The sequence below is a fragment of the Solanum tuberosum genome, unplaced genomic scaffold (genome assembly GCF_000226075.1).
Source record: "Solanum tuberosum cultivar DM 1-3 516 R44 unplaced genomic scaffold, SolTub_3.0 scf00140, whole genome shotgun sequence".
NCBI lineage: Eukaryota > Viridiplantae > Streptophyta > Magnoliopsida > Solanales > Solanaceae > Solanum > Solanum tuberosum.
Window position 1 is genome coordinate 1,299,464 of NW_006239064.1, and position 19,611 is coordinate 1,319,074.

Consider the following 19,611-nt stretch of genomic DNA (forward strand, 5'->3'; position numbering starts at 1 on the left):
GCAGAATGGCTCAGTATGAAAACAGAAAGTGCAAAAATCTTTCTTTTAATTATTTCCTGAGACAAGTTAACTTCCCCCACATTTCCAGCTTGGTCCAGTATTCTGCTCTAGTCTCTATCAACCAGCTGGAAGTCCAACTCTAGTTTTAGTTTCACACTTGCTAATTCAAATAGTCGAAAAAATATCCACGAAAAAATCGATAATATTCTTAGTGTAAATTTTGTTTGAAATATCAATAAACTTCCAACAAAAGAGATGAACTTTTTAGTTAAGGAAAATTAAAGCCATCTTCTTCGACTGCCTATCAATGTGTGCAGAGTAAAATTGGAGGAAAAAGAACTTCAGTATTTTTTCTGCTAAAGCCCCTGTGTTGGCCAAGAAATCAGCACAGAAGTTACCCAAGCTTGTTCATTTAGTTTCTATTTTTCTGGTTATTCACACAACAAAGCACGGTTGGCCAGGGCCGACTCAACAAGATTGGAGGCCTAAAGCCAAACCTTAAAGAGGGGTCCTAATATTTTTTTTTAATTCTTTTAAAAAAAATAATAATAATCATGTATATATTTATTTAAAATATATTTTTCTAGCCTTTTTAGATGTGAAGTCATTAATTACTGTTTTCTAATCGATTTGTTTTAGTAATTCCTTTTCAATTGATAATATAGCTAATGCATTCAATCTCACATTGTTGATCCTAGATAAGATTTTATCAATTTTAATTTCGAAAAACTTCTTTCGGCCGAGGCAATAGTGACAAGAATTGTTAACATTATTCTATAAGCAATATATGCATTAGGAAAAGAAACAAGTCTTTTTATTTGATTGACTATTTCCATTAAATCATTATCTTCTACTTGTATTATTTCTCTTAATAATAACTAAAAAGAGAATATATATACTTACTAACTAAGAATATCAACAATAATAAAATTTCAAGAAAAATTATAAAATAAAATTAGAATAATAAAACCTGGCTCACGGATTTGATAAGTTGTATAACAATATTGAAATAGTGTTGTGTTCCTTCAATATAATGATTGCTTGTTGCACTTCTTAAAATTTTGAAGAAGACACTCAAAAGCAAATTTTGTTCTTTTATAACTTGTAAGCAACAATAAATCATTTTTTAGGAGAGAGTTCAATATTGAGAATAAAAATAAGAAAATAGAGAATAAAAAAGATGAATATAAGGTAAATAATAATATAAGGTCAAACTTTTAGGAGATAAATAAGGAAACACAATTTTCCACTTAAGAAAATTATTTTCAAAAAATGTTTCATTCCCTTAGAAAAGTGGGGAAAATTAATGGTTTTTTTTTTTTTTTTATACTTCTTACATGTTTTTTGTTAATTTGAAAATACATATAATTTTAAGTAATATGTATACGTATTTTTTTTTTAAAAATGGGGCCCCCAAAAAAAGATGGGACCCCCAAGCGATGACTTTAGTGGCCTAATGGTTAAGACGGCCCTGTGGTTGGCAAATGGCAGAGGCTAAGCCAAAATTTGAATCTAAGGCATTATATCTGCATTGAATCTGAATTATTCCTGCAACTTTTAAGAAATAGTCGTTCAAGGCACGGAAAGTGATCAGAACTGGCTCTCCAGTACCAAATGCAGGCAGTGTGGAAATCCTTCATCAACTACTTTCCACTCCTCGCCAATGCAGGCATAATATGTTAATTTAAGGTCCTCAAGTTTAGTTAATATGAAAGCTGAAGTATAAAAGTATGCAAACAACATTGGCGAAAACTAATGTTTCCTAGTTGTTCAAATTCAGGGGGAAAACGGTTTTTCATAAAGACCTTATCATACAATAAACTACAACTTTGATCAAAATTCATGAGGCACATTTGATAAGGAGGCTTACCTGAGCTAGCAAATTCAGCCACCTCCATATTCCAAGTTGTCAGGAGTATGCAACTCCCATTGTTACAGTCCGGGAAACAGTTTTTCGTATCAACCCAAGCTTTTGTAGTCCATATGTCATCAATGACTACCAAGTACTTCCTGCCTTTTAGAAGATTTTGAAGTCGGTCTTCTAGTTGTCCATCATCTTGCTGCTCATCGAAGAAAGAAGGCCTAGAAGTACATTTCTCACACAGTTGTACTCTTGTGAAACAATGCCTTTTGCACAAATGTAAAAGCAAAACATAATGAATGAATCAGTGTAGTTTTGTTAGCCAAAGTTGTCTTCTCAACTCCCTCCATCCCTACAATTGAGACAACTACTACTACTCTTGCTCCTCCAGCAATTTGATCTCAAATTTATTTTCATGGCCAACCATCATATTCTCAGCCTCCAAGCCATGTTGAGAGGCAATTGTGTATAGGTAAATATTTCCATGCAATAATACTTGAAGATTATTGAAAATTTATAAGAGGTAAATACTACCATGAACCCAATATGATTGTTGTTACATTGAAAGAGATAAATGTTGACTAATCTTAACTAATATTGAACTTGGTAAAACAAAATTATTGAAAAGTCTTACTTAGAAATGCACATAGAATGTTGAGATTACACAAAGCGATATGCATAAAGGATCAAGGACCATATATAAAGTCTTGATTATCCGTCTTATAAGTGGATTCCAATTCATAGATATATTAGACTAATGGTTTAGCACGTCCAATAATTAAACTTAATGGTCATGAAGAAACAAGTTTTTTCTGCCGTCTATTTAACCAATAGTAGTTCTGATGGATTATAACATTTAGAATTCAAACACACCCAATGCAATCCATAAAATGGGGTCTGAAAAGGATAGAATCTACACATAGCTTACCTCTACCTTGAAGGCAGACAGATTAATTTTGATATTCCCTCAGCTCAAGAAAAAATAGTTCAATGCAATTCGGGAAAAAATAACAAGGTCATGACAATACTACAAATACGCACAATAAAACATTCTGAACAGTAAATACACAATAATACGATCCCAAAAAAAAAACTCAGAAATGGGAATAGCTAAATTGCACAATAGAGGCCGTAGTATGATATACAATATGTACAACAGATTGGAGGATTAAAAAAACATAGAACAAGCACTATATAAAAGATAATATACAGTTACATTACAACTCAACCAAATTCTTCATACCCTCTACTAAAAATTTAGGAAAGAACAACAGAGGGAGATGGCCAGTCAAACAGGTGACTTCTGAATCGATATTTCTTTCAGAGAACTAGCTAATCTTCGAAACACTTTAAGGTCATGACCTGTTTTATCCTGCAAACAAGAAAAATATTAAAATGAAATGTTAAATCCCAAAATTACAGAAAAGGACAAATATAACAAGCATTGGCCATGCAGGTATCAAAAATTTACATAATGCAAAACATGGCCGAACAAGAGAAATATTATAAGCTTTTTTTTTATAATCGAAAATTCCCATTAGAAACAGCCTCCCTACAACCCCCCCCCCCCAAAAAAAAAAAAGAAGGTAGGGGCAGGATCTGCATACTCCTCACCCTCCCAAGAGCCCACTTGTGTGACTACTGGGTATGTTGTAAAAAAGTAATCCCAAGGGCCAATGGAGCTTGGTTCCCAATTACTATTAGGGAAGTCATTTCCTCATTTTTAAGATACTTGTTTTCCTAAAGAAAATGTTTTCCAAAACATTTTGACCAATCAAACACACCCTTAGAGAGGATTGGTAATCTTAAAGACTTACTTACAACTATATCGTAAGATAAGAGTTACTGTTAGCATACCTCGCTTAGTAATTCAAGCCTCTCCAAAGCTGAAATTAACTTTCCACATAGCAAATTCAAGTCGTCTTTTGAGTAGGGTTTGGTGCCACATTCAAAAGAACTGCAATGCCCAGTAGAAGTTAAACCAAGCAGAATTTGCATAGCCATGAACGAATTCTGCATAGCCATGAACGAAAGAGAAGTGTCATAAATATCGTACCTGTCCTGAAAATGAACAAGGATAATATTCATCACGTTTTCCGCTAGTAAAAGCAATAGTGTCATAAGTTGATTCCTATCTCCAACAATCTGGCACATTTCCAACATTGCGACATATCTCCTGGAATATAACCAATCAGAAAATTAGTCAGATTAGCATACTAAAGGGATTTAAAGCATGATAATCATTAACCTCTAAGCAATGTAGATCATCCAGTCAGCACAACAATTGCAAGATTAAGCATATGACTATACATCATATATGTGATGGTCAACAAAATCCACATATTGCATATGAAATAAAAATTGAGTGTACTTCCTATGATTTGACCACCAAACCGGATCTATTTTTGTGCCTTGGATATTAAAGAAACTTCAGGGAGACATTATGTCTGGATACAAGTAATTACTTGAGTAAAACAGTTGTAGTAGTGTTATTCTTTAGGTGCGGTCATCACTGCCACTTGGGATGGTTGCAAATAAACTGTCGTTCGTATCAGCAATCAAAAAGGAGATGACCAGAAAACATGATTTGGACAGATGGAGTTGTACTAATAGGAAGGTTACTATCTACATACACTATAAATTTTCGACGAAGGGTGTTCAACTGACCACCCAACCTTTACTATATGTGGCTACGACCCGCCACCCTCCAGCTACTATGTTGAGTTTTAATAATCTAAATCAGACATCTCATAACTAGACGAGCAAAACTCTCCTGGAATTGTATTACATGAAGCTACATATACCTTTTCTGAATGTTCTCGGACGACGAAATACAACCCTTGGGAACACACATATTGATGATTTCATCCACTTCCTGTCTTGATAGTTCATTTATGTCTTGAATCTGGGATAATGAAGAGATTTAGAGCTCAGATAATCAAATATTAATTCTTTATTCAGTAGCCAAAACACATATCTTTCACCTTGCTAAGCAGTAAATATCTGTCCTCAGTAGCTCTTTCCAATGCTGTAGTCAGCGAGTTGAGAAGAAAACCAAGTAAATTCAAGGTTGGCTGTTGCTGACCAGCAGAAGTGCGATAGTCCATTCGACCATCTGAGACCTGATCCAAATAGAGTGAACAAAATTGTGACACGAGCCAAAAAAATTTATCAAGGCACCAGCAAGAGAAAAGGACATAAGCATTCCATGCCTAACCGTTAATTTAAAAGTTAATAAGCAGGAAAATAATTAAACAAGTCAATTTTGATGTACCGGCAATCTTAAAGACTTCTTCGTAACAAGAAAACAGAGATAAGAACTCAGGCTAAAGCAAAGACGAGATGCATTCATTTCTGCCTTCCGCCGTTCCTGATAATACATACAAAAGGAAACAAAACTGAGAAGGTCTATGACTATACAAGCTTCACCGCTATATACATCTTGCCTCAATAATACACAATCAAGCTAAACCTGAAAATTCTTATTACCTCCTGAAAATGCATGGATTGGTTTGTAATAAAAGAGTCTGGCTCACGAGAGAAAAGAAAACGCATCATCACAAAAATCCCTTGAACAAAACCATATTCATCGGTCTCTTCATATGGCCAAATCTACACAGAAATACAGTTAAAAAGTAAGTTGAGAAAAAGTGTTAGTTATAGAGGCAAGACTAGCAAGTGGCAATTTAAATGGCTAAAATATCATCAGTAATATAACCATCAATGGAATTGAAATCCACCTAAAAGACGGTATGCCAAACAAACTGTACGCATATGTACCTTTGTAAGTATGCCAACAACCAGATTTATTTGTTCCATTGTCAAGTCATCAGCATCAGAAAGATCTTCTCGGAGGATTTGATCAAAAAGTAATTGATGACTTCTTACAAATTCAATGACTTCACGCACAACTTTATTTTTAACCTGCTAGTCACCCACGTAATTAAAATGACAGATCACGAGAGAAAGAGGACTCTTTTAAAATATGGTAAACCTCTTGCATAAGTGCCAAATTGCCAGAAGTGCATTCAGATATTTCATATTCTAGAACTATATAATTAGTTGAAACAACCATTAAGGATAACTCTTTGTTTCTTTCTACAAAAGATTATATATCAGAGAACAAGAATTTTAAGCACCATACGCTATCAAAAACTTTTGACTTTAAAATGAAATATTTTTACATGTCTTTACAAACATTCTTTTTGAAATTAATCATTGTAAAGTCAAAGTTTTTGATATTTTTACATGTCTTTACAACATTATACTGCATTTTAATGAAGAAACGAAGCACACCTCAAAAAATTCAGATGCATCAACCAATGAAGTAAGTGAAAACACCAATCTCAAGATTGGAGCTATTATCATTCGCTGTTTATCAACATCAACTGACAGTTCTCTTCCAAATTTGCCATCCATGCGCCGGTAGCTTCCCTGGTAAAAGATTGTAACAATTTAATCAAAGGGAATATTGCAAACCAAATCACATGAAGAGAAGAAAAAATACCTTCAATTGCATATTCAGTGCCTTACATGCAGATATGTGCTCATATGCACCCATTGAAAAAAGCACCTGGGCCCCAGATTTACCGTACTTGTGGCTAATTCTCAGAAGAAGAGCAAGTTCCGCTTCAAGAGTGCAGACACGCTGCATTGACTCTAAAGAGAGCCCACCATCCTGATGGGAGATGCCAATCGAACTATTAAAACCCACGAGAAGTAGATTTAAAAAAATAAAAACTACACAACGTATTGCATGCAAATTAATGCATGGAGAGGGTTTCCATCAGATTGGAAAGTTAATACACATTTCAAAGGAGAAATACACCCCCTAATGAGGCCACATGAGCTCTAACATAATCATGACTGGCCACCATCCTGATGGGAGATGCCAATCGAACTTTTTAAACACGTGAAAAGTATATTAAAAAAAAAAAAAACTACACAACATATTGCATGCAAATGAATGCATGGAGAGGGTTCCCATTAGATTGGAAAGTTAATACACATTCCAAAGGAGAAATACACCCCCTAATGAGGCCGCATGAACTCTGACATTATCATTGATTTTCCTTTGTTTACATCTTTTTACCCCTTAGCGCACTTCGCAAACAAAGACCCACTTACACAACAAAAAAAATGCAAAGTTCGTTTAATAAAGATCCAAAATAAAGGTAAAACATTATCAACATCAAAAGAAACACAACCTTTTTATTTGTGTGGTTGACATATCTACTGAAGGTAATACCAAATACTCATATGCTTCAGCCTTGTCAAAGGTGAAAAGCTCTAAAAAGCGCTCTAGGTCTATTAGTGCTTTAAGCACAACGCACAACTTAAATGTGGTCTTGAATGAAAAAACAAAATAAAAAAACACAATGATTAAAAAGAGAAAATATATATCTAATTCCAAAAAAAGGTAATGAGTTCAGTCATAACGTTTCATTTCCTATATTTTTATATTACTCGTGTCTTTTTCCATTTGTGGTACTAACAGAAGTCATGGCTTGAATTAATTCCAAAGCAGAAGAATTTTCAGAGAAAATTAAGCTGGCTTACTAGGATTTTGCACATAGCAACAGCATGAATATCATAATAAGAGGTTTTTGCATACACGTGAATTACATTTCAGTTTAAAATATGATGCACAGCCATGGAAGCGAATACAGAGTATATACATGAAATAGCAAGGATACTGAGAGTGAACCTACTATAAGTACTGATTATTACAAGTTACTAATAAATATTTGACAGAGAAAAATGTTGACAGGCATAAATGTGAAACTAGAAGAAATAATGGAAACATGAAATTTAGTTGAAGAGATTGCACACCCTAAAAAAAATTAGAGGAGGAGATCAGATGCTACAACAGGAAGTAAAGGCAAGAAAGCCAGCTATCAACAGAGATATTATGGGGGGTAATGTATCAAGTACCTGAGAAAAGTTATTGATGTTCATAAGGCAAGACCTTAAAAAGCCTCTGCTTTGCAGTTGACTCAAGAAAAACTTTTCATGATCAATGCAAATTAAAGCATCCAAAACATAGAGCGAGATAGTCTTTCCAGATTCACTGCCATGGGTTGCATCTTTTATGATCTGTTTTTAGAATAAAACAAAAAAGCATGGTAAGCTAGCGCAGGAAGAACGCAATTGTGATACATATACACTTCAAAATGCAAAAGGAAAATATGGAGCCATAATGTGTTAGATACAGAGGAAAAGGAACAGGAAATCAATTTTTAAAGTTTGATCGAGTACAAGTAGATGAATTTGATAATTGTTGAGAATATAATTAATTAACAAAAGAAAGCTCTCTTTAACATCTTAACTTTTTAAATGAGATAGTCACACACTTCAACCTGGTAGGAGGCAAGACCCATCTCACCCAATGTTGGACCCCCGAAATTTAAATTTCCCACGCACTAGATGCTATGCACCGGGCGTGAGGTGGGATGTTAAAGAATGACAAAAGTCTCACATTGGTGGTTAATGATATGGGTAGACCCCTTATAAGGTTTGGGCAATCCTTCTCCATTTGAGCTTAACTTTTGGGGTGTGAATTAGGCCCAAGACCTAATTTAACATTAGGAGGCGTGTTGAGAATAAAATTAACTAATAAAAGTGTGTTCTCTCTAATAGCTTGAGTTTTTAGATGAGATGGTAGACACTTCAACTTGGTATCAGATAGTGTTTTGGAGAGCAAGAAGCAGAAAAAAGCGACGAGTGCTTGCTTCACCGAAGCGTGAAGCGAAGCGCACGCTTTTTTCTACTAAAGCGTTATTCAGTACAAAAATAAAAAATATTAAATATGCATACATAAATAACCAAGAACTCAATAGAAATAACATATTAAGCATATCTTTCAATTCTTAAATTAAAAAGTAAATAAAAGATAATGAATAATCCTCGTAATCATAACTTATTAAGCAAATGCAAACAGCAAAACCAAATAAGTAAAAAAAACAGGGCATAACAGGGGAAAGAAAACCCTAGAAGTAGTCGTTGAAAGCCTGAAAGAGAATCCAGAGAAGACGAAGAAAAGAGAGGAAGAACTTATCGTTTGAGTTGCAGCAACAAATGTTGAGATGTTTGAGTCACAGAAGAAGAAGAGGGAAGTGTTTGAGTTGCAGCAGACAAGTGTATTAACAGAAGTTAAAAATAAAAACCTAACAGCGCTTAAGCGCGCTTTTTGTCGCCTTTGCTTTAAGCGCACTTCTCGCTTCGCCTACAGAAGCGCTCGCTTTTTTAGCAGCGCCTCGCTTCAAAGCATAAAAGCGTAGTGCTTGCGCCTCGCTTCGCGCTTTTTGTCGCTTTTCACAACACTAGTATCAGAGCAAATAGAGGTCCTAAGATCGAATCTCACCGCCACTCATATCAAAAACAAATTTCACATGCTTGGCCCATGAAAAAGAATCAGGCCCACACGTAAAAGGACGTGTTGAGAATATAATTAAATAATAAAAAGTGTGCTCTCTAATAGTTTTAGCTTTTAGATGAGATAGTCACACACTTCAGCAATAAACACAGGAAGTAGAGAAATAAGTAATAATGGTATACGTTAAATAAAATAATTTGTGCAGATGAGTGAGAGAAGTTAAATCCGGCTATATGAGCTTGTTCACATTACCGGTCCCAATCCCCGATATAGATTAGCATCAGAAGAAACAACAAACAAAATTAAGAATTCAATCTCAAATGTGCTACCCACCAGATCTAGAAGTGATTGAGCCTCCTTCCTTATTATTGAAAAATTTGCATGTGCCATTTCAGTCTGATCTTTGACAATCTGTTCAAGTTTAAGATAGAACAGAATGAGAGAATGAAATAACAACTCTCTACATCATTGTGTTAAATTGATCCAGTAAGAATACAACAATAGGGAGGTCCAATGGGAAGTTTCCCCACGAAGATTTTAAAACCTTTTCAAGATCCAGATCATCATTTTCCTGTTCATCCATTGTCAATAATTGCATTACTGTGGTTGGAAGATCAGGATCAAGCATATGTTGACAGTACTGGATATAGCTAAGGAGCAAGGCATATTGGCTGTAGTCAAGAAACAAACAACAAAAGTCAGAGACTTACTTTTCTCTGCAGCAAAGCTAAAGGAATAGATTAATCAAATATGAAGCATTATACCGCCTCCTCAATGCTTCTGATGATTCGTTTCTAAGAATCGCCAGTATAAGCTTGAATAGAATAGAATGGCATGCTCCATTAGATAATTGTTTTGTCATCATGATGTCAAGACAAGTGACAGTATCAGAGTTTAAACCACTAGGGCATAAGAATCTTTCATCACGTAGTTTGGCCATGCATGTGACACCAACCTACACAAATATCTTAAGCAAAATAAGAATAATAATCGATGTAACTGCAATACATGGTGTCACCACATCAACAAACTAAGAAGATGAGAAATGGACAACCTGTGTCAGTATCAGTGCCATCTTCAATGAGCAGTCGGGAGAACCAGAAGCACCAAGAGAGGCATCAAGCAACCTAGGCATGGAAGAAAAAGTGAGACGGGATCACAGATTAGCAACAAAACAGAAAGAAAAAAAACGAAAATGGTCACTCACTGAAATAATATTTCAGAACGGTTGGGAAGAGAGGATATTTTGCTGGAGGCAGAAACCTAGAAGAAAAATTGCATAACAGAATATGTTAGCCCAACACACTCACTTACAGCAAAGCATACCGACGAATAGAGAACCAAGTGACGAAGGAAAAGAAATGTGACCTCAACAATTTGAGACCAGCCAGTTAACATATGAAGCTGAGCTGCTTGTTCTTCAAGATTTTTGTTGTATTTCCAACCCCATCGTAACAGCTGTTGGATTGTATCTCGGATTTCATTTAGCTCAACTTCAGTATTGAAGGAGCTATGCTGGGGATTAAACAAGTTGTATTTCTGAAAGAAGGATAAAATTTTAAAAGAAAGGTTATGCAGCACCTCCAATGGATAAAAACAATCTCACGTACTAAAGGGATCTTATAATTAAAATAAGGGACAAAAGAAAGGAAAAACTGGATTGCAAAGAAATACTGTACCTGCCATAATTTGTCACGAAATGCAGCTAGATCAATTAAACGGTCTCCACGTTCTGAGTAGTAATAAACACCACCTTTTTCAGAAGTAGCAGGATTGATAAGTATATCTTCAGCCTGCAGAATGCCAGAGAATGAAAAGACTACTCCCTCAAAAATAATAGCAAGGAAAAACTGCTCCAAACCTAACAAGGTTCCTACCAGAAACCCATACTTCGCGCTTGAAATTGCTTGTGAAGATTTCAACACAGTATCAGGAGATTTGAACTGGACAACTTCAAGCAACTCCAATACCTATACATAAATGCAATGGAAGTTGTTCTTACTTTCTTTAATAATGAAAATAGAAGATACTTATCTTACTTATCCAAAAAAAAAAAAAAAGGATCTAATCCAAAAAAATATTTAAAATAAATTGAAAAAGTTATGAAGAAAACACAAGTGACAAGAAAGGAATACCACAATAAGGGCTCATTTGGTTACCAGGATTACAAAATAATACCAGTATTAAGTTTGATACGTTTTATACTTTTGTTTGGTTGAATATTCACTTTCGATATTGAAGACATAAATAAATAGAAGTGTGCTCTTTCTAACTGTTTGATGTTTCAGATGCGGTTGCAAGACATTTCAACATGGTACCAGAAAATGCAGAGATTCTGGGTCAAGTTCATTGCCACCCACTATTAAAACCCAAAAAAAATTCATGTAATTGGCTCATGAAAGAGAATCATTCCCCATAGGAGGGAACATGTTGAAGACATAATTATGTAAATAGAAGTGTTCTTTTCCTAATAGCTTAAGCTTTCATACAACACCCAATGTAGGATAACAATCATGGATTAGCCAGACGTGGATAAAACAAATCACATGACAAATCACCCTTCTGCAAGCCCTTCTCAAATGATATATTATGATGGTCAAGGTTAACATTAGAAAACAAATATATCTAAGTTTATCCAGTTCAAAACCAAACTAACATGGATTATACATATATATCCATATTATTCCATTGAACGAAACAAATCATAAGTACACAATCCAATAATTATTAATCATGTATTATAATCCCAAAATAATTATGTCCGTTCTCTTGGTGCTCTCTCTGTAATGAAACTGAGGAAACTAATAACCATTTGTTCCTCCACTGCAGAGTGACAACATTATTATGGAACTTATTTTTGGGTCTAACACAAACAGAGTGGACCATACCCGAACACACAGCAGACTTACTCAGTTGTTGGATCAGCGGGCGGGGGAGGTAAAACTCAGGAAAAATGGTGGAGTATATACCATCATGTATATGTTGGAAGGAGAGAAACAGTATGTGCTTTGAAAACAAGGCTTCCTTTAGAGAAGGTCAAATGGTTGTGTATTGTCAACCTTTTATTTTTGATGTAAAGAAGAAGGAATAGAACAGAATGCAGAAATTATAGACTTTATGGGAAACATGTAATCTAGTAGATGTTTTTTGTTGTTGGGAATGCTGTAACTCATTTTATGGAGGTCTCCAGCATGTTGCTGATCAATACAACTTCAACCTTGTCAAAAAAAAAAAAATTGTCTGCAAAGCAAACAACCACCAAGAAGTTTGAAATAGCAGCCGCAGAAACATTAGAAATATTTCGATAGATACAAAAGTTCTTATTAGATGCACAGGTTTGGGAGAAACTTATACATGACACCTTCTACAGACAAAAAGAGGGAATCAACAACAAAAGGGAGAAACTTTAGGGAAGGTTGCTCTAAGTGGTTTGGGAGATATCTCATAACTGTGCAGACGAAGAAGCGGAAAAATGATCAAGATATACATAATGGAGGTGGGGTAGACAATTATGATCCAGATGCTTTTTTTGTGAAATTGAAATAGAGACAACAAACCATCTCTTCATACACTGCAGGGTGACAGAAACTGTGGCAGATGTTCTTTTAATTTTAGAGGTATTAGTTGGGTTATGCCAAGAGACACATCAGAAGTTCTAGCAAGTTGGAACAAAGATGGCAACAAATCATGTCACAAGGAGAGATGGAAGATCCCTGCATGCATCTGGCGGATATTTTGGAAGGAAAGGAACCTGAGATGCTTTGAAAACAAGAGCAACCCTTTCCAATGTTGGAAGTTGAACTGTCTAGTACTCTTTTATTTTTGGTGTAATCACGTCCTCCCCAAAGAGGTGGAGGACATTACTTCTTCTTTGGAGAATTTAGGAGGATTGTAGGTAATGGTTTCTTTTGGTCATTATTCTATACTCCTGATGTAATTACTATTGAAATACACTATTGGTGTATCTCTCTGTTTATAAAATGTTACCTTTATAAAAAAAAAAAATCATAATGGAGGTGGGGCAGAAGTTAAGAACACATTGAACGTAGATTACGGATTATGGCAGGAACAATCTGGGTAATGTCACCACTTAAGTGAAAGAAATGTTAAGAGCAAGATAAATATGAAAATAGAAGAAAACATAAGAGTTCAGACTAGAGAGTTTCAATGAGTTTGAGCAAATGCTTGACTTCATATAAACAAAAGGCAAATAACTAGTTGACTTGTTAAATAAAATGTTGAGAAGTGATAGTAAAAGATGGCCAGAGAGAGGGACAAGAGGGCACGGCAAATACAGGAAACAAAAGCATGAAATAAAATGTTTGGAATGTGTCATTAATAACAATGAGAACCAGTGCAAAAACGAGAGGATGTAATCATATTCCTGAATACTCAAGAAACAGTGAGCGGTAATAACTTTACCTTAGATTTACAAATCATTCTGGCTCCGTTCACTCCAGGACTGATTTGACTATAGGGAGAAGATACTCCGAGATCAACATCATGTTCGAAATTTCCCTCTCCAAATAGTTGAGATAGAATACTTTGACAAGCTTCTCGATGAGTGGAACTAGACATATCAGCCGCATGCAATTCTATTGTTAGCAGCTTCAACAGCCATGCTCTCTGAAGAAATAAGGGACATGTGAAACCAATTAATGAGATCAAGTAAGCAAAATTGGAGAAATATTTGAAGCAAATTCACCTAGATAATTAGAGGAACAAACGAACCACTAGCTCAAAAACAGACCTGATGAAGGGAACTGATACGAAGTGCCTGACTACTATTTCTTTTGGGAAGTGGAGCAATGCCAATTAAATCCAGATGCTGTAAAGATAAATTTAAATAATAACTGAGACAAATATTGATCAAGAGGGAGAATATTTTTTTAAAAAATGTGCAAGTAATACGCAGAAATAATTTCAATCTAGACAGTCGCACCTGTACAAAGAACCAATACTTTTTGGTGCTCAACAAATCCATCATAGGATTATAAGTCAGGGGATCGGTACATAACTCATAAAGAAGCTGCATATAGTAATCAATTATAAGCTCACCAAAAGTACAAAGATTTATCACAGTTTCCAAGAACATAGACTGACAGCCTCTGCAGCTTAAAGTCAATAGACAAACTTTTTTCACATGAAAAGGCAAATAAACAAGAATATACACCCCAATACAATGCTCAAACCTGAAATGCAAATTCATGGAGCAAAGCATTGATGTCAGGTTTCAGAAGTTTTTCCAACACGTCAAGAATGATCTTCAAGCAACTGCAGTTAGAAAGAACGAATTTCAATTCCCTGAGTAAAACAAAGGAGCACGGAAGTTAAAATAACATATATCAATTGAAATAAAACCTATAGTGAAATTTTGGCTGAAGCACGGTCCTCTCAACAGCACCATCGACATCAAATTTGAGTAATAGATGTGTGATATTAGGGGCAGGCCGGCTAATATTATCAATAAGCAGCTGCAATTGTAGAACCAGAGAATCAGTCAATGATTGTAACCAACATTTAAGAGGAAAAGAGCACCGGCTTTGACCAAATCCATTCTCTGATAAGTAAAAAACATCACCAAAGAAATTATCAGAAAAGGATGAATTTATTAATGTCAGCATCAAGTTAATGCTGGCAAGAATGTACAATTAGCACCATTACATGTCATGTTATGTGCTCAAAAGATCAAACATGGCTTCTACATATGAAGCCGTATTGCACAAAAGTAAGTGAAGAAATACATCTGTATTTGACTATAGCAGCATGCTACACCGACGCCTAAGTAAGAACATCCGTTTTCCAATCAAAGAGATTAGGCAAACTCATTTGATGAAACAGAAGTTTTGGGAAAAGGTACAACTTAATTTCTTCTTAATGTCCCAAGTTCAGGAACCCACAGACTATGATTGCCTAAAGAGAAAAAAGAGAACTTCAAATTCTTATCAGAAAAAAGGAGAGAGAACTAAGTTACCCGTTTCAAAAAAAAAAAAAGGAGAGAGAACTTCAAATTAATAAACAAGAAATAGGGAAGCCTAATTAAATGTACACGTTACAAATATGAATGCAGAAATATGTGAAATTGAAAGCAGAAACCAGTTATAAAGTTAACTGGGGAAATTCACAATACATCATATTATCTTGACATTCCAAGGGCACACACAGTATTACTATTTCTAATTATATATTGTTCATAAAGAGTTTAGGAGTTCTATTCTAGCAACGTATGCAATTACTATAGCAAGTTCTGGGCAATTGATGTTATCAATTGTGTTTACTTATAGATTTCTCAAGTAACTTATATTATTTGCATATAGAAATGCAGTACCTTCTTAAAATGTAATTGGAAGTTCTTTTTTTTGAAGTTAAACTAGAAGGTTCAAGTTCCCCCAATAGCAGTGTCTAAGTGGATTAAATTTACAACTTACAATTACACAGTACAATACCACCTAATAAAGAAGACAGATTCCACCTCGTTCAAAGTTTTCAATTAAACATCCTTCTCTGCCATTCCTATCCTTCCAGTGGTACATGGCTAAAGAATATGGGATCAAGACATATTTCTAGAGAGTAAATCTCCCATCTTCCAATTCTTATGGTCTTAGAAACAAGTACTTACTTGTAGTATGAGAACACCTGAATCTTCACGGCAATCCTCTATAATTTGACATTCTTCAGATCGCAACTCTAAGCAGGCAGCATAATCCTCAACCAAGCACCCTGCAGCATTGGATTTTAAGAGCAACTGAACAAGCCCGACCATGCGAGAACTGCCATCCACGTAAAAGCATCATCGATATTAGAAATTGGTGCGATAACATGACACAATGCAATCCTTTCTTAATACTTAATATGATACCACATTTCTTATTTAGGTTGCACTAGAATAGTTTGTGCTATCCATAAAAAAACTAATTAGAAGGAAGAGAAGATGTGGAAAACTGTAAAAGGTAAATGCCCTTCTTTTATGAAATAAGTAGCTTCATTGATGGCATCAAGAAGATCAAAAATGGTACCATAAAGGTTAAAAGAAGTATTGTAAAAGGTAAATTCCCTTATTTGAATAGGTTAAAGAAATAGTGAGACACAAAGGAGTGGAGCTTCAATAAACACATTTAATCATGTTGTTTGAACAATCAGGACTTGGAGAATCACAAAGATTTGCGGCAAAGGGAGTAGAAATGAAAAAAAAAAAAAAAGAGGATGAAAGGATTACCTGAGGATGTTCATTATTTTGATAGATGATTGTTGAATACGGGGCTGCAAATCATATCTAACATACTCTAATAAAGCCACAACTTGGCTCTGATCTTGTGAGAGAATGACATCTAAAGGCTGCATAGACAAGAAGCAGAAGTTAGACAATGAGCTGACATCAAAGGGAAAGGCAACAACATGCAGTCAAACAACTACAACCAAATCATATAAGTTTGAGTAGTGTGTAAACATGCTCACATGGAACAAAGCAGAATCAGTTAAAGAATATTAATTGCAGTAACTTTGATTCACTTAATGTCACTACTCTCCATCTAAAAGAATATTTCACTTTTGTTCTTCCCTGAAACACCTGTAACTTACTCGAGAAATTAAACATTTAACAATGCTTCTAGTGGCAATTATTGAATCACTACATATACCAAGGCAAATTCAAAGCATCTAAGCTAAGATCGTTTTAACTAATTGGAAAATAAATAACCATTATGACACTTTACAACTGGTAATAGGGTGTAATCTGCAAACAGTGATTACAAAAAATTTAGCAAGAGGTTATATTCATTCAAGTTAGCAGCTTCTTCCAGTGGAGCTTAGGCTATTGAAAAGAAAAAGCAGGAAACTCGAGTTGAAGTTTTAGATTCTTACCTGATACAAAGGACGCCAATACTCAGACACAGCTAAATCTTTCTCCAATACGAGATTTACAATTTCCAGAGAAAGGAGGACAGCTTGTTCCAGAAGTTGCCCATAAATTTGACTTGTTCTTTCAGAAATTAGGTAATTGACTCCTGGTGAAAGAATACTCATGATATTCCGGAACACAGTTTTACCACTCATAAAATCCTGCATAACAGCAAAAAGACTTTACATAACTGAGTTGCCAACAATAAGTATGGCAATAGTAACTTAATGCATAGCAATACTAGCAAATACTTATTCCCACTGTCACATTTTATGTAGCACAATTTCCTTTTTAAATTGTCCCAAAAAGAACACCTTTTCTAACTTTAGAAACAATTTAAGTTTTTCACTTACCATTTTACCCTTGATGAGACGATTTCTTCCCACAAATATTTATGGCTTAGTTCTTTCTTTTTTTGACAAGGTAAATAATTTTATTAATAATTGATGGAAACCTCGTATACAAGCCAAATACCAAAAGAAGAAAACCTACATCAAAATATGGTTCTCAACAAAAGAGATCCAATCCTCTATACAAATAGGGACCTCAGGTACACCAAAAAGAAACTAGAGACAAATCGCTACTTTTGCAGGTTATGAATCTCAAGTTCCAATGGATTCACCCTCATGAGACTTACTGCCCATTCAAACAGTGCTACATATATTGGATTGGAGGGTGTATAAGATATGAAAAGTTTAAAAAGAAAGATTTAAAAGTTAAAACAAAATTAGATAGCATCAACTGGACGAAGACACACTAAATAACAGAATAGTTTGAGGAATTAATACTTTCAACAACTCTATTACAGGCAGCTGCATCTGCAGCAGAGCAGATTGACCTGTTTCTGACAGCTGAGATTGGTCCACAACACTATCAATATCCTCATCTCTGATACTATACATACTCAACATCCTGCAAACAATATTATTGGACATTAAAGTTAGCAACTTCTTTCATAAATATACAAGCAACGATCAAACCCCTCACAAACAAGGCCCAAGAGGGAAAAAGATAAAAATCTAGAGAGCATCATAGAGAATATTGAGATAAGACTTGCATCTGGAAATGTTTCAGGCAAGCTATGACAAGTTGCCACTTCTCACAAGGATCAGCATAAGCTCTCTGCGGGAATGGTCCAAACACATGATCATAAATGAATTTAAAGATGCCAATGAATCTGCAAAGGTGTAGCTCAGAATGAGCAGCAATACAATTGTCAAAGAATATTAACTAGTAACGATGATATGGTATGTGCAATCACAAAAAGCGGAATACCTATGCCCTCTATCACTAACATCCTTTTCCGTGGCAATAAGTGTATTCAACAAGTTAATGAATGATATAGTTGAAGGGTATTGCTCCCTTCTAGCTTCTATTTCATTCAGCTCAAATCGCATGTCATAAACCTGCATGAAAAAAGTTTTGGATGAGATAGTTCCCCTACAAAAATAGATGAAGTAGAGGGAAGATGGGAGAGAATAAGACAATTTCTTGGGAAGGCAAATCCCAATGCATTAGACCATGAAAAACTGTCACCGTATTATAAAAAACAAATTGCAAACTTCAGTCCAGAAATTTGATGGTTTTATCTTTTCCTTTATTTTCGCCCAACCCACCCATTCCAACATCACCCTGCAACAGAGATCATCTGAATCGAGCTCTTAATCAAACAGCTCAACCATATGTATGCAGGACTTCCCCAATTATATTAAATAATTATCACTTTATGATATATAGAAGAGAATCAAATAGCCTGCAACGTAGAGTAAATAACACGGACACCACCGACCTGTGTTGTCAAGGATTGTGTTGTGTTCCCAACAACTACTGGTAGATCATATTGCTCTAAATACCTCCAAGTTGTATCTTTCAGAACTGGTGATACTTGCACAAAAGTAGCTATGGCATTTCTCAATGCACCCTAATAATCACAGGTGCAAAAAAAAATTAGTTGCAGAACTCAGTGGCAGGATCTAACCATGAAATTGAAATAGCAACTAAACAAACAGTCACATGAAAAACAGAGGACTTACCTTAAGGTAAGGAGGGACATTTTCATAACCAAGGAGTTTGAACAATGGTTCAATATCAGGGAACCAATTCTTCCATTCTATGGGATTAGCATTTTCGACAACCTGCAGCACACAATAAATATATCAAGCCTGTTATATCTGCTCACTGGAGCAGAAAAACATATGTAGACAGAATTTCCTCTATGATGTCCTGAAAATGGTTCAAAATCAGATATTGAAAGCTATCTCTATTCATAACTTGAGACAAGAAAAGCATGAACTTCCATACAAAATGATTCATGCATATCAATAGTTTATTATAGTGCTTAGTAGAAGTACAAAAAAAGGCCAGAATCCAGATAACCAAACTCATAAAAAGTTTGGCACTGGAGTGTCTATAAGGTAAAAAGTCTGGATGAATGCTTGCTCAGAGTAGTCCCTTGAAAGATAAATCCCCCCCCCCCCC

At 35.1% G+C, this 19,611-nt stretch overlaps 1 protein-coding gene across 1 annotated transcript in view; it reads right to left on the reverse strand.

Moving 5' to 3' along the window:
• Window positions 1–2,886: 2,886 nt before the first annotated feature.
• LOC102595233 (nuclear pore complex protein NUP205) overlaps window positions 2,887–19,611 on the reverse strand; it is a 39,890-nt gene continuing 23,165 nt past the window's right edge. The window contains exons 14-45 of the mRNA XM_006351917.2: window positions 19,167–19,268; window positions 18,923–19,054; window positions 18,409–18,539; window positions 18,191–18,310; window positions 17,922–18,045; window positions 17,097–17,294; window positions 16,453–16,571; window positions 15,856–16,006; window positions 14,598–14,710; window positions 14,429–14,510; window positions 14,179–14,265; window positions 13,987–14,064; window positions 13,659–13,862; window positions 11,114–11,206; window positions 10,916–11,029; window positions 10,605–10,775; window positions 10,444–10,499; window positions 10,291–10,363; window positions 10,001–10,191; window positions 9,781–9,907; window positions 9,570–9,647; window positions 7,796–7,957; window positions 6,369–6,539; window positions 6,158–6,295; window positions 5,642–5,785; window positions 5,351–5,473; window positions 5,136–5,231; window positions 4,846–4,983; window positions 4,666–4,766; window positions 3,918–4,037; window positions 3,719–3,818; window positions 2,887–3,233 (exon numbers count right to left, since the gene is read on the reverse strand). Of these exons, the coding sequence (XP_006351979.1) occupies window positions 3,150–3,233; window positions 3,719–3,818; window positions 3,918–4,037; window positions 4,666–4,766; window positions 4,846–4,983; window positions 5,136–5,231; window positions 5,351–5,473; window positions 5,642–5,785; window positions 6,158–6,295; window positions 6,369–6,539; window positions 7,796–7,957; window positions 9,570–9,647; window positions 9,781–9,907; window positions 10,001–10,191; window positions 10,291–10,363; window positions 10,444–10,499; window positions 10,605–10,775; window positions 10,916–11,029; window positions 11,114–11,206; window positions 13,659–13,862; window positions 13,987–14,064; window positions 14,179–14,265; window positions 14,429–14,510; window positions 14,598–14,710; window positions 15,856–16,006; window positions 16,453–16,571; window positions 17,097–17,294; window positions 17,922–18,045; window positions 18,191–18,310; window positions 18,409–18,539; window positions 18,923–19,054; window positions 19,167–19,268 (3,921 nt within the window). The 3' untranslated portion in view covers window positions 2,887–3,149. The remainder of the gene's footprint in view (window positions 3,234–3,718; window positions 3,819–3,917; window positions 4,038–4,665; window positions 4,767–4,845; window positions 4,984–5,135; window positions 5,232–5,350; window positions 5,474–5,641; window positions 5,786–6,157; window positions 6,296–6,368; window positions 6,540–7,795; window positions 7,958–9,569; window positions 9,648–9,780; window positions 9,908–10,000; window positions 10,192–10,290; window positions 10,364–10,443; window positions 10,500–10,604; window positions 10,776–10,915; window positions 11,030–11,113; window positions 11,207–13,658; window positions 13,863–13,986; window positions 14,065–14,178; window positions 14,266–14,428; window positions 14,511–14,597; window positions 14,711–15,855; window positions 16,007–16,452; window positions 16,572–17,096; window positions 17,295–17,921; window positions 18,046–18,190; window positions 18,311–18,408; window positions 18,540–18,922; window positions 19,055–19,166; window positions 19,269–19,611) is intronic.